This window comes from Sander lucioperca, chromosome 9 (genome assembly GCF_008315115.2).
Source record: "Sander lucioperca isolate FBNREF2018 chromosome 9, SLUC_FBN_1.2, whole genome shotgun sequence".
Lineage (NCBI taxonomy): Eukaryota > Metazoa > Chordata > Actinopteri > Perciformes > Percidae > Sander > Sander lucioperca.
In genome coordinates this window covers 6,545,013-6,559,918 of record NC_050181.1, presented here as the reverse complement: position 1 = coordinate 6,559,918, position 14,906 = coordinate 6,545,013, and the positions used below count along the sequence as shown (strand labels likewise).

The window sequence follows — 14,906 nt, the reverse complement described above, 5'->3', positions numbered from 1 at the left end:
GAATTTACAAATCAGATAAAACTAGACTGCAGTAACGCCACTGATTCCCTGATTAAACGGTAGTCTCCTTTCTATAGCATAGGTTGCTAAGATGAATGCTTTCCATTCAGTTTTACTTTTCTTTCCATACCAAATTTTATGAATGTCTAAGTTTGGGTTCCTTTTGACAGCCATCCAGGACCGTGACATCTAGTACGATGGTCATGGATCAGAGCTAGGTAGTATGTGTTTGTTTGCAGATTGCATGACTCCAGTTATATCATAAAGAATCCCAGAGATCAAATATATTACATGAAAGTTATAACAAAGACTGCTTACTTCTTTGACAGTGGTTCTGAGTCCAGCAGCGTTCACTGAAGTGTCCGTTGATGGTGGTGGTCTGGCAGGTGGTCTTTCCACTGGCCGCCCCGGGGCAGACGTCTCCACACTCTCTGTTGTTCTTGTTAGCCATGATGTAGTTGTCCTCCCCTGTGTCCAGGATCTTGGACCAGTCCAGAGTGGAGAGATAGCAGAGATCTGGGTTCTTCTCAATTCTCACGGCTCCTCGGGTGATGTTCATCAAGCTATGGAGGCCGATCTCTCGCAGCTGGAGCATCTCGAACATTACTAGGGCGTAGTTGAAGAAAAGGTTATTGCCTCTGATGACAGTTAGGTTGGGGAAGAGATCACTGAGGGTCTCCAGGCCGTAAACTCTGAAGAGTAACAGGTAGTCAGTGACTACTGTCAGTTTGGGGAAACTGAGGCCTCGGAAATCCTCGGGCTTGGTCCTGAACATGAGTAAGATCTTCAGGTGGCCTTCGATCACGGTGCAGTTCTCTAGCGTATGTAGGTTGGTCACATTGTTGCGGATGTCCTTGCTTGGACAAACTGAAAAGACATAAAAGGAAGGATACATTTTCTTTAGAAACTAGATATTTTCATGTATGACTCACATAACAAGTAAACACAAGGCTAAAAACAATATTGTGTGGAATGGCTGAGATGTACAATTAAGTCTTATGGGTAACTCTCAGACATGAACAATAAAAAGACTTCCCAGAGACAATTTATCTTTTTCTCTGCTGTTTCAACTGCTGAACATGACTGATGCATTAGGCAAGATGTCTGCTCTGTAAACTGGAAAATCAGGGTTGAAGAAGTCAGACACAGTCTCTAGGAGGAGAAAAATAGATTTCTTGGTAATTAGAGGTTAGGATATTTTAGTGAAAAATATGTGGTTATGTCTCTGGCTTTGATGAAGACCAGACCATCTTCACTGACATTTTGTTTAGCAACCACATATCTGGCTCTGAGCCACTGTCCAATATTGAGTGCTGTCATCAGAGTGAGGCTGTGCTCATCCTTGGTTATGCTGAGTTGATTTGTGGAGTTGCTTCTGTAACTCAGGACCATAAAAAACACTAGCTAATGCATTAAAAATATTTGTCTGGGAGGGGAACTGAAGCATAGTCGCGTATTGCACCAGTAGTAGATTTGTGGCTTTGTCAGTTGTCACCCAGACACATGATCCTGTTTGATGAGAAATTCCATAACTATGCTATTGCGCAGATAAGTTGCATTTTTACTGTCTCAATCATTTTAAATTCCACTGTATCACAATGATACAAGAGATTATTGTAGGACTGCTAATAACTATTATTAATCCGTCAATAATTTTTTATTATATAATTTGTATTACATATCAGACAACAGTGAACAAAGCTACATAATATCCCATTTAACAATGAAATCCCCACATCTGGGAAGCTAGAAGCAACAAATTCTTTGCCATTTTACTTGAAGAAATTACTTAATCGATTATCAAAATACTTAATGAATAGTTTTCTTTCCATCAACTAATTGATAAATCAGCTCATTGTTTAAATTCCAGATGAATGTCAAATGTACTACAACTTCAGGTAATGCAGTACAGTGATCTTGAAACCACCTGCAAAATACATTAAACACTATTACACTCAGGGGGTTCTATGAAGAGAGCTGACAGTAATGAGGATATCTTCAACTCTCTGCCTGGAAATCAGCCAAACTCTTAAGCACAATACTTGTGTGACATAACACAAGTAATAATGGTCATAAATATGTTTTCCTTTGCAGGTGCAATGTGGGACATTCCAGGACTAATTTTACAGTTCACAAGTCATGGCTGCAGCTGGAGGTGTGCTGCCTAGTAAGTGGATTGTATTTGTTTACCAACGGACCTACCACTGAGCTGGGAGCATTAGGCCAACTGGTCAGCCATGTGGGCAAGAGGTACAACAGCTAGGTGTGCACCTCTTTATGGCAGCAGCTCATTTTACACCTTCTGTTGCATAACACACACACACACACACACACACACACACACACACACACACACACACACACACACACACACACACACACACACACAGTGTCCAAACAACAAGCTTTTCACTCCATGACCAGCTTGCTTACTCCGCAGCAGTTATCTAAAGTTCAGCCTACAACTTTAAGGCTTGTTTAAAATACACACAAAATGTCCCAACATGGGTTTAAACTGCAAGCTATTTAAAGCAGCTTGGCTCATTAAAAAGTACATTTCTCTTTTTAAACTACATTTAGCTCCGCAGCTCTCTTTGTGGTCTTGGAGTACAGCTGAATTGTGAGCATGAATGGCATGCCACAAACCTGTAATTTCAACACATCCACCTCCAAATGAAACATTTCCGATCAAACTGACGGTAACTGCCAGAGGAGTCTGCAGCAAACGTAACCTACTGTAGATCCATCAAGAAACACATTTACAACTACAAAGAGTCTCCATCTTTCTCATAAAAGACCCAACACACTCAAACAAAACAATTTAATAGACAAAGACACTAGCAGTGTAAAATACGAGGGGACAGTGGTTCTGTAGACACAGTAAAGTCAACCAGCAGAGTAGTGAGTGACCCTGTGGAGAAGGCAAATCATCACAGGGCGACGAGTCCAGGCTCCTATCAGTGTACACTTTCAGCCAGGCCAGTATTTTTAGAACCACATTCCCAACAGAGAATCTAATACACTTCTGCCGTACTGATAGTGGCTCACATCGGAAACTGGAACATGGCAGGCCTGGTGTGTATGTGAGGAATTTTAGAGGGGCAGCAGAGAAAGAACTGGCCGAGTTGATTTCTCAATGTGTGAACACTTAGTTTAGAAACAAAACACCGTTTTTGTTGCTCTGGCGTACAGCACTGAATATCTGTTCGTGACGACATGACACAACTCAAGCAAAACAAACCAGGTGCATCCCAGAATTTAAATACTCCCTGTATTGTTGAGAAAGGGAACAAACTGGGAGACATCACAAAGGTTGCTATGGTGACTAGGCCAGCTCCAGCTCTCCATACATTACCTAATCTGAGCCAAACAAGACTGAAAACACAGCCATGGTGCCCTGAATCGACAATTAGCCTTTAAAGAGGGAGATTTTTATTGACCAAAGTCTCTCACAGCCTGCACTTCTGAGACAGATTCACTTTTAAGGTTAATTAAAAAGGGGCAGTATGATGGTTTCCCATAAATCCAAAGAAAAGACCAAAACCAACAATTAATTTATCCCACTAACAAGACAAAACAGAGGTGATTTGTGTTCACTTTTTAAACACACAGTTAATAATAATAATAATAATAATAATAATAATTAAAGAAAGGAACATCTTGTCACCCTGAATTACCACCCAAACCCCTTTCAAAAATCTGGCAGTTCAATAAAGCGTTGCTTGATACTATGAAACAAAAGGAACAAATAGTCAAATATTCATATTAAACAGCCAAATCCAATTCAACTGACTAAATTCTAAGTCACTACAGCCCTACCACTTAATAGCTTTATCAGGAACTTTCGGCTATGTCAGTCTTTATCAGCAGTAATAGTTAACTTTAAGCCAACACATATTAAAGTCCTATGTGCTATGGATGGATCATAACAGCTATTGAGTTACCATGTCAACGGATCCATCTCAATCCCAGCAAACATAATCCGCTGCTAAAGACCATGTGATGTAGTAAAAAAGCTCTAGAAAAACTTACTAAGTGGACCTTGAGTTGGAATTATTTAGCCAAAACCCATTTAAGCAGCATCAAATTGAATTTGAAACAAAATAAGAATAGACAACCAATACTGTTTTATTGCAGTAATACAGTAAATAGCAGGGTTTTTCCTACATAGAGGAATTTTTGGTGCCCCCCGCAAAGAGGTTTTAGCCAGCCCCAAAGACATATCACCAGCATCAAAATGATAAGAATTGATAATAATAAAAAGCAATTACAATCCTCTCTAAATGTGTTTAAGACCAATTTACCAAACAACCGTTGAACAAGCAGAACTAAACTTGAATATGGGCGCTTATCTCAGTTTTATCTCCAGAGTCGGGCTGAACCAGACTCTCTGGGTGATTTATCTAAATATCAATATTATTTGTTTAACCAGTTTTGTTAATTGGAGTTTTATTTACTCAAGCATAATACACAGTTGATCAAATTGTCAGAAATAGTAGGTAAATGCACAGATTTCTGTCAAATAAGGTAACACAGACTCGTTGCCTTTACTGTACGCGGACCGATCATGCTTACTGCCGTGAGTGGTCACCGCCAAAGGCCCATTCTGAGCCAGGAAAAATCCTGCATAGCCCAAAGAAGTTGTTGGTTTTAGTCTCTTCAGGTGATTTGTTGCTCATCAAGTTAAAGGGGCCCATTTTCATGTCAATAAAATACAATATGTGCGTCTTAATAGAGCTGAAATGATAAGTCAATTAACGACGTGCCGTGGACAGAACAATAATTGTAATAATAGTTATTTTTAAAGCTAAAGTAGCAAAAACTGCACACAGCACACATTCTCTAGTTTCAGCTTCTAAAATGAGAGGATTTGCCGCTTTCATTATTGCAAATTATGAGCACATGCAGCATGCACTGCAATCACGTGTTCAGATTCACTGGGTGACACGTGGAGGTGGTCCAGTTCACAATGTAATCAGACCACAGTAAAAGTCAGACAGACAAAAAGGAAATCTACAGAGCTTGAACACATTTGAGAAAACAAATCCGACCTCAAGAAAATGTCAATTTCTTCACATCTGACACCTGACTTCTGTGATCCTACTTTTGCAATTTCCATGTCACAATTCTGTACAATAATGCAGACAAGTTGCAAACAAGATCAGATACCCAGTATGAATACAATGCCAATGATGACATGTCATCCTTGTAGTAAATCAAGATAGATACCATTGTGAATGCCTAATGTAAACTGTGTCTAGGTCACAAGATGGCCCTAAATTTATATCAACATGTACTGAGCTATAAAGGGTGTCAGCCGTACACAGTCTGAGCTTCAATGTCTCTCCACTGTGTGCTAAGTGGCACAATGTACTAACCCATAACCCTTTCACTACAGCTGCAGGCATCAACAGGCACTGAAGCTTCTGACCTTGTGAAGGAGGTGGATGGAGATTTATTTTTTATTTTATTTTTTTTTGGGGGGGGGGGGTACAGGTTGTTAGCCTGATGCCGTTTATTATCGCTGGGCCTCAGAGAGAACTGAGGCCTCAATGTGCATGCAGGAACACAAACACTCAAGTGATTGCAACACTTCCCTTTTCAAGGTTTCGCTGTTCTCTTTTCCAACCCAGACGAAAACTAACTACAGATCCACAAAATGCCGAGGTCACCGAGATACATGTTCACTGTTTCCAAACGGACAAGTGATGTAATCCACTTTCAGAAGGGTTGTAAAACCTAATCACCCGTCAGTTTTAAGATACACTATAAATACAGAAAGCAAGTTTAAATAATTCACTTTCTCTTCTTAATTTAATAATGACATTTAACACAAAACTCAGCTAAGTCAGCATATGCTCTTGGCTGCAATTACAGTTAATTAAGAGAGGGTTGTCATCTCTTCAACTGTACAGGATTAGATATCACAGGAGTTAAAACAGTGACATTACTACATCTCTAAGAGATACAACCTTCTTGGGAAATTTCTCAAAAGTATAAGCTCTCCTATAAATGACATGTGAGCCAGGCCGGTGGCAGAGCAGGTTATCAAATGTGCCAGCTGTAAGGTAGGGGTGACATGGCAAGTACAGCACATTGACAATAAAATACAGTACAACAGTCCAGGGAATATAATTAAACCAAAGTAGTTCAGGCCCTGGTCTTTAAATAGAATAAAACTGGGTAAAAGAGAGAACCTATAAAACCACACAGTTCCCTCTTGGGGTTGTTTGAAGTGGATCCTGTATGGATGGCTCCGAACCAAAGATCATTTGGTGATTCAGTTGCCCACCAGCTGCCCTCGCGTGCACATTATTCTCTTTGACAATGTTGGCAGTGCAGTAATTATTACCTCTAAAGTGTGAGAGCACAATAACAAGCACATTTCCTTTAACAGGGGCACAGTGTCAAGGGTAAAGATGTGACACAACAAGGCTTCCTTGTCAGACGCCTGTGTGGTCGGAGTTAAAGAGTGCAGGTGTGCCAGTTTACTCCATTTTAAAGCAGTAGTTCTATATAATTTCCAAACGTGAACTTGTCAACCAGGATTAGACAGACATTGTTGAGGGTGACAAGTGTAAAGATCCTTCTATTGTATATATGTCAAACATACTAATGACTTAGGTTCTTCAGACAGCAGTGGCAGTTGGTTTGTAGTGTTTTTGGAGAGGAGGTGGTAGGGGGTGACAGTTTCATCACCTACAATTGCGCTCCTTGTCGAGAGGCGTAAATCAAGAGTACCAGGTCGCTGGATTGCTGCCCGCCTATGAGACCTGCTATAACAGGCTGCTGGTGGCTTCATTGTAAGCTCTTGCTGTTGACACTCTTCATAAAGTGATGTTTTATAATGCTACAACAATACACTGCAGCCTAACAACCCGACCACCTAACCAAACTGCTGTTTGTGCTTCTTATGAATTGCCATAACATTCGTGGGGTTAACTATCAGGTTTTTTGAAAAATGTAATAACCGGTGATGTTTGAAAAACCTTATTTTCGCATTGCCAGACCTATCTCCACAGCGCTGTGTGGAGTAAGGTCTGGCTACACCACACTTACATTCTAGGATAGGGAAAAACGCTAAAAACTCCATTCCTTTAATTTTGCTTATTAAACGTACAATATGTAACTTTCTGCTACTAGGGGTCTCTCAATCAAAACAATGGATGGTAATCACGGACTTTACATTAGCCTGCAGCTAAAACCACACTATCACAATATATTTCACATGTCAAGATGGTTTGTTGTAACATTACTCAACAACGCTGAGAGACGGGTGTGGGTGGGGATGGCTGGCGGAATCTCCGGGACGGCGAGGATGTCCGAACGGTCCGATGGCCGATGTTGTGCAGCAGCAGAAGATCTCCCAGCTGCCCGGAATTGTCTCCCCTTCACTTTTTTTATCTTAACTAGTCGTTTTAGTGCCTAACCCCCCTTCTGTCGGGTAAATTTAGCCAACTATAAACTAAACGCGAAGGGGGGAGAAATTTGGCAGGGAGGAGATTTTCGGCATGTAACGCTAACGGAGACGTAACGTTACGGATGGCCGCTGTTTTGACTCGGGTGCCTGGGTCTGATATGGTCTGTTTCCCAACGGTTCATTAAACCGCCGTTAGCGTCCTTAGCACCAGGCGCTGGAGTTAAGTACTGGCCGGGTTTGGATTGCTGTAATGATAGTGGCTGGCTGGTAGCTGGCACGGGGCTTGTAGCGCCGGGAGAGTGAGGCAGGCAGACAGACCGGGGTGTGCTAGCTGGCTAAATTAGATTAGTCATCTATCTATACAGCTAACGTTAACGCTGCTGATGAATTTGTGGGTTAGTCCAGTGCTGTTAACCGTGGTCTAAACAATAAATAACTTTATCAGTGTGTTGAACGATGTCGTAATCTTAAAATGTTATCCACAAAACATTAGCATTAGCTAACGTTATACACGAAGAATTAGCATTAGCTACTTGTCAAGCAGCACCTTGTAGTAGCCTAATGTTAAGCTGGATCGATCGATATTGAAAATCAATCTATCAATAAGGTCTCTGCTGAATTACTGTGTTGCAAAGTGGTATGTAATCAATGACACAATGATGCCATGTGGCAGAAAAAGGCTGTATTACTGTTACTGAGTATAACTTTCTGTGACATTGTATGATTTACAATTACTCTCAAACGTATCATCTGGGTTCCCGTGTTTGATGGAAGTTAGAGTAACTAGAGGGGTGAAAGGTTATATGACGCCACTGACAAGCGACTTAATGAAACGTCCCATGTCAAAAATAAAATTAAGAGATTTTTCTGGGTTTGAAACTTGTTGGAAACATTTGGGATAGTGTAAGTACACATCTCAACAAAATATATAACATAGGTATAGTCATTTTTAGACGTTTAAAATGCAGAAATGTTACATATTGTACCTTTAAATAAACTCTCAGAAGTTCTCGGTTTCCCACAGTGTGCGTGTGTATGTGTCTGTGTATCTATACCTTGTGGTTGTATACATGCTAGGGATGCATAGTTTTGTTGTTTGTATTGGTTGAGTGCTTGTAACCAATAACAGTCTACCTAGCTGTCCTCTACTTTTTTATTTCTTCTTCCTTTTTTTTTTTCCTCTCCTTTTTATTGTTACACGTTTGTATTTGTGACACTTTGCTTTCCTTAGTATGTATAGTGTACTTTTCTGTATATTGTCAACTTAACAAATATGTTGCACTTTAGCCTGTTTATTTGCATATGGAAAATTTTGATCACAAAAAAAATGCGCCAAGCTCTCGACGCAGCGACGGTGGCTACGCAAAACAGTCTCGGTAAGGTACTTGTTTTGGTGAAACATTTGCACCACGCAAGAGAAAACGCCATATACAATATTAGCTGTTCACACAATACAGTAACGTGAGCTATTTCAATTAGCTGAATACATGGTTAAACGTAAGTTGCTCTTACCAGTGTATTGTCGTATGTACTTTGTCCACAGCAATCCCCACTAATCGGTCCTCCCAGTTAAATAGTAAACGCTGTAAACATATTCCTTGTAAATCTTTACAATCATTCCCCGAAAGAACCAAGCAGTCCTGCATAGTTGTACAATCCAAAAAAAATTCAAAACTTGTCATATTCAGCGTCTAGCTTGCTAAGTATTGCTTAAGTATTTTGTTGTTTCCCGTGGCCGAGGGATTTTGGTAACGGCAACACGCAGAGAGCGGAAGGTGAGGGACGGTGGATGTCAGGCAATTATCCTGGAAATGTTCTTTCATTGATCCAGACTAGAAAAACCCAGAAGGTCTTTAAACACCACTTTGGGAAGTTATTTCCCGAATCCTCTAAGAATCACCATCTGGATTAAAAAAAATACTCTGCATGATAAAAAGAAAGATTTTTAACCGGTTTGCTTTTCATATAGTCAGAAATGACATACCTCCTTGCTTGTTTAGACAAGAGAAATATAAACACTTTTTTTGAATGAAATACAATATAATACAATACAGCGTCAATATAGACAAATATAACAGATGATAAAACTTTGAAAATTGAGTTAATTTGACTTTAGGAACTTTTTCTTGGTGAGCTCACAATGAAACCGGACCAACAGGACAAGATTTATCACAACATACTAATTATAAAACTATCATACAAGAATATACTATGCAACACAAAGTAACAAATATAGAAGATAAAAAACAATGCACCTTAAAGTGCGAGAGGTTTGCAATTTAGAAATAAAATAACCTAAACATATCAAAATACACAAAATGCCATAAATAAGACAACAATGGCTAAAAACAAGTACCTTAAAGTGACAGAGATTTACCATTCAAGAGTCAAAAAGCCTGAGGGAATAGAGGCGTAGCTGGATAGCCTACAATTTACATTCTGTTTTACGTTGTACAAATTGAGCACAGACATATGTCATTTCCAGCTAACATCTTTGTTAGGAAACAGTGGCACAACTTGAGAAACAATAAAAAAATCTTTTTTCATCGTGAAGCAGAAAGAATACTTTTTCATCCAGATTGTTAGGATAGAGATCTTGTGGCGTTTTCCCATTACATGGTACCTGCTCGACTCGCCTCGACTCTACTCGCCGCACTGCGTGTCCGTTTTCCATTGCAGATTTTTAGTACCAGCGTGGCTGGTCATCATAGCGACGCCGCAGTAAACTGCCGTGACCTAACGCGACACACACACACACACACACACACACACACACACACACACACACACACACACACACACACACACACACACACACACACACACACACACACACACACACACACACACACACACACACACAACGTCGAAGGTGTGTTGCAGCCAGAAGACACGTTTTGTTTCAAATGAAGCTGGAGGCAGCAAAAAAAAAAAAAAACACAGCTGGCTAAACTATTTAAAAATGGCGAGTTTGTTCGGGACACCCCCCTCTGTCACTTTCACGTCACGTTTTGGTATCGCCTCAGCTCGCTTGGAACCTCGACTGAGGTGGTACTAAAAAAAGTTCCTGTTAGCAGATACCAGGGACTTTTTTTCGTAATGGAAAACCAAAAAAGGCGAGTAGAATCGAAGGCGAGTCGAGCAGGTACCATGTAATGGAAAAGCGCCATTGGAGATACCTTCAGAACAGCAGTAAGCATTGTTAAACGACCTACTGAGTTTTTAAAAGATCACTGGGTATTTATCTTTCAGAAAAACGCATGCTTAGCTTTGTGACTTGAATACATTAAGAGGCCCTAACTGGGGCTAGCTGAAAACCTGAAATGTGCAATATGTAACAAAACATAAGACACATTTGCAGTTACAGGGACAAATTGACACTAACATTTTCAACTGCCAGCTGATAAATAAATGAAATAAATTCACACTGCCACTTAATATAAGCTTCCACTATTAAGTGAATTTTCCATCAAGCTGTTACCAAATTAGAAGGCTCTGAAAGGTTTCCTGACTTCGACACTGGTCAGTCCAGTTAATGAAATCGGCCAGTGTGAGGCCCAGGTTCCACTCTTCCCTTCTGTGGTTCACTGTCAAGTCTGGGAGAAGCACGGGAGGGGAGGGGCTGCAGTGCAATTACACAACTTGCTTTTGATTTATGTCTTAACATTCTTGCTCAAACTGGTTTGATGACATCGCTCTATTCACCCCTCACTAAAATCTGATGAAAGGTGAGAGAGCCTGTTCTTTTCTTTTCCTTCCGAGTACCTCTTAAATCCAACTACAGCCACATAAAGTACTGCAGTAGTAACAGTTTTAAAGCTACCTGGGGCTACATACTGTGTGCACATGGAGTGGATCAACTTCCTACACTGTATAAAGGAGGACTGTGTGTTACTGTGTATGGCTTTGTGTCAAGATTATTGTAAGACAGCACAAACCTTGAAGAAATGTTTTCTCAAAGAGCAGAAAAGAAAATAATGAATGAGTTAAGACAGAGCAATGTAGTAGTATTTACTGAGTGATTATCTTAATAAAGGCATCTATAACAGCATATAATATTTTGCAATTGTGTACCAACACTACTGCAGTGTATTTTGACATGCATTCTTTGTAGTATGCAATGCAAGATTTGAAGGAAGTTGTTGAGTGAGAACTATAAAAATCAGTATTTAATATAGTATATTAATCTGAGCCTGTCAATTGCAAAGCGAGCACTTTTGTGAAGGTAAATACAAGCTGGACAATTGCCCTATTAACTTACATTGTAGCTTGTTTCGCCGCTGCCAACTGAAGCTATCTTGCTTAATACTGGACTAATTTTAAAGATTGTTGTTCCCATCAGTCACTTAGACACAAAAAACATAGGAAAATAGGGTCCAGGTTGAAAAAAACGGTAGTTACCCTTTAAGTAACAGATTCCAACAGTTTGAAAAACTAAGTGTGTGCAGTCGTGGCGTTTGAGAAATGTGAAAATGTCTCTGGGTGATGTAAATGTTGTCCATTCATTCTTATCACCTGGTGCTTGTTGGCTGGTGAATATAAAGGGACTGTCAGGAGCTGTAAAGAGGCCTTATTGTTACATTCCTGCAATGACCACAGCAACAAGCCAAGGCTTTCCCTTTTACAATAACAGCCAATTAATTCCTCTAAATTCTCAGACTACTTACTTATTTGGGGGAAACAACATTTTGTTTACAGTTCCTGCAGACTCCAAATATCTTAACCTTTGTTCCTTCAACGCAGTGACTATCTACAACACCACTGTTGCTGCCTATGTGCCTATATCAAATTACCATCACTAACAAAACAAACAAATCTGGGAGTTACAGGTTGTCTGCACCGACCAGTAGTATGTTAGCATTACTAAGCATTTTTGTCCATTTAATGTAATTGTATTTTAATAATGCAACATAATTGACTATTGTACATAGTTTATAATTTGAATGTAGTAGCCCATATGATAATTAACGTATCAATTATTTGGGTTCTAATATGGATCTCTATCAAAATATTAAAATTATAATCAATTTAATCAATTTACCCAGTATCTTGGCACAATTAAATAATGTGTAATGCTTTTAGATTCCAGTGTCAATCCTTTTACATGGAATAGACAAAAAATTGGAATATTTGACAGACAATTTTGTCTTAATCAAATGCGAGTCTGTCTGTAGGTCTTAGCATAATGCATCATTTATATTTTCTGTAAAAGTTAAAATTATACACAATCAGTTGTACAGTCCAGCCAGCCACATATTCAGACAATTTCACACAGTTAAAATGCTTAATATTAACAATGATAAAATATTAGTGTTACTTACCCTCTCCACTCGCTCGATGACAGCTCATCACAAAGCAGACAGCGGTCAAAACAAAACACAAGCACAAAGTCCGGAGCCACATAACTGACTCGGAATAATACCCCATCCAGCACTATTCCGGGTCAAATACAGAATAATCCTGGCGAGGAGGAAAGTTCAAACTGGAGGAGAAATGCCTTCAGGAAATTGGTTTTGTTTTGCTGCGTGGGCCAACAGGTAAACAAAAATAAATAAAAGACATCCCGGAAGATGGGCGGAGGCACGAGTCCAACGTGTTCAGTCAAACACAAGCTAACGATGCTGCTGCTAAAGTTAGCCACCTCATGGAAAAACACCGTTAACACACACCACCACGGGACATGAGTGCTCTTTTTGTGTATTTAAATACAATGGTTAGTTAAACTGGCACAGTTAGGTTTTTCCGTTTCTGGGGAAAAAGAGCAAAAACAGACTTGTTGGCCGAGAAGAAGCTAAGCTAAACTAGCTACGTTAGCTGCCTCGCCTGGCTCCACCACTCTAGTCCAGGCCACAAGTTAAGTTTGCGCTGCTTTCCAGCAACCGTCTCAAATAATTTTAAGTTTAAGAAACCCCCCGCATACCACACAACTGCACTGCATATTCTTTATAACAGTGGACAAGTTGCATGCAGGAACATTTCTTTAAAAGCGACTGTTAACTTAATTTAGAGGAATTTTGGAGCCGTGTGCTTCTGACTCGATGGTTGTGGCATGCGTGGCGTAACGTTTGCGTGTCTTTCGTAAAAATCCCCCTCAAGTCATCCAGCGAGCACAAAACATCAGTTGACTTATTTCGCTTGTGAAGTAAGGTGTTTTTTTCCGAGCAGACGTGTAGCTCCAAAGCGACAACTCCTCTTCAGTCAGTGCAGAGATTTCAGAGAGACCTCCAGACCTCTCTGAAAGGCTGACAGACAGACGTGTTCAGACACTTCGTGGCTCCGCAGCACTCCGCTGTACTTTTTTTGTTTGGGAATAGAACAAAAAAAAATAGATGCTGCAAATTCTGTTTACGCTTCTGTCACCACAACTAAGCGTGGATCAGAATGAGAGAAAAGTAGGTGATATAAAGTTTTCGAGTTATTTTCTCCTTTTCTTCTCCACAAACAGAGGTAGGAGGTACAGTCTCCCAGGTCCTGTAGGATCCCCTTTTTCCTAGCCTCTCCGCCAGTAAACAAACCCTGCCAATGAGCCAGATGGGCTTCGGGGGAAATACGGACTGGAGTTTATTGGATTACACAACAAACTGATCCTACTGTCAGCTGGTAACGCGTTAAAAATTAATTCATTTACATCTACCGGTACTTTGTAGTGTAAAAGAATTGAAAGCTGCTATAGAGTTATTGTCATTTAATTTAAGATTAAAATGTGGCTACTACAAATACAAATACAAACCAAAACTGAAACAATTAATCAATCATTCCAGACTGAAAACTAATCGGCAATTTTGATAATCAATTGTATTTGTTGTTGTTATTTGATTATTCATTTTCAAGCAAAAATCAAGAAGCCAGGATTTGCTAATTTTCTTAGTTTGTATGATAATAAGTTGAATGTTAGGTTACCATTAGAATTGGGACAAGGCAAGCTTCTAAGTCATTACTTTTGGAAACAGTTGCCAATTATACTTTGTGAAATTGTATAGACCAAACGATTTTTAAATTAATTCATTAAACGAGAAAATAATTGGCAGAGTAATAGATGTTGAAAATAATCTTAGTTGCAACCCGAAAATACAATTGTTCTGCTTTTATTAACATTTAATGACAAACATAGTTTAGTAGTAGTAATAATAATCATAATCATTATTATGATTATAATTATACTTTAGCTGCTCACCTTAAGATTAAAAGGGATTTTAGTCTAAATTAAATTGAATTTCTCCAGTTTCGGTTAAACTTGATTCAAATTAAACAGGCTGTTTTGGGGGATCATTAACAAATTTAATATCATTTTAGATGTGATTGGCTAGCACATTGCTGGCCTTGCCCCACCCCTGACAACAATCAAATGCTGGCCAGCAAGACATATGACCGAAAGCAGAGAAAGAAATCGGATTTAGAATTAGATACAATAAGTTCACTCTGGACCTTGGACACAATACAGTACATCTTAACTCAAGTTCCTCTTATTAGCTTTTTGCACACCTTC

The 14,906-nt window shown here is 39.6% G+C and overlaps 1 protein-coding gene across 1 annotated transcript in view; it reads right to left on the bottom strand.

Annotated features, from left to right (window-relative positions):
* The window catches only part of insra (insulin receptor a), a 74,508-nt gene extending 60,574 nt beyond the window's left edge, over positions 1–13,934 (bottom strand). The window contains exons 1-2 of the mRNA XM_031293914.2: positions 12,742–13,934; positions 319–867 (exon numbers count right to left, since the gene is read on the bottom strand). Of these exons, the coding sequence (XP_031149774.1) occupies positions 319–867; positions 12,742–12,847 (655 nt within the window). The 5' untranslated portion in view covers positions 12,848–13,934. The remainder of the gene's footprint in view (positions 1–318; positions 868–12,741) is intronic.
* Between the last annotated feature and the right edge of the window lie 972 nt (positions 13,935–14,906).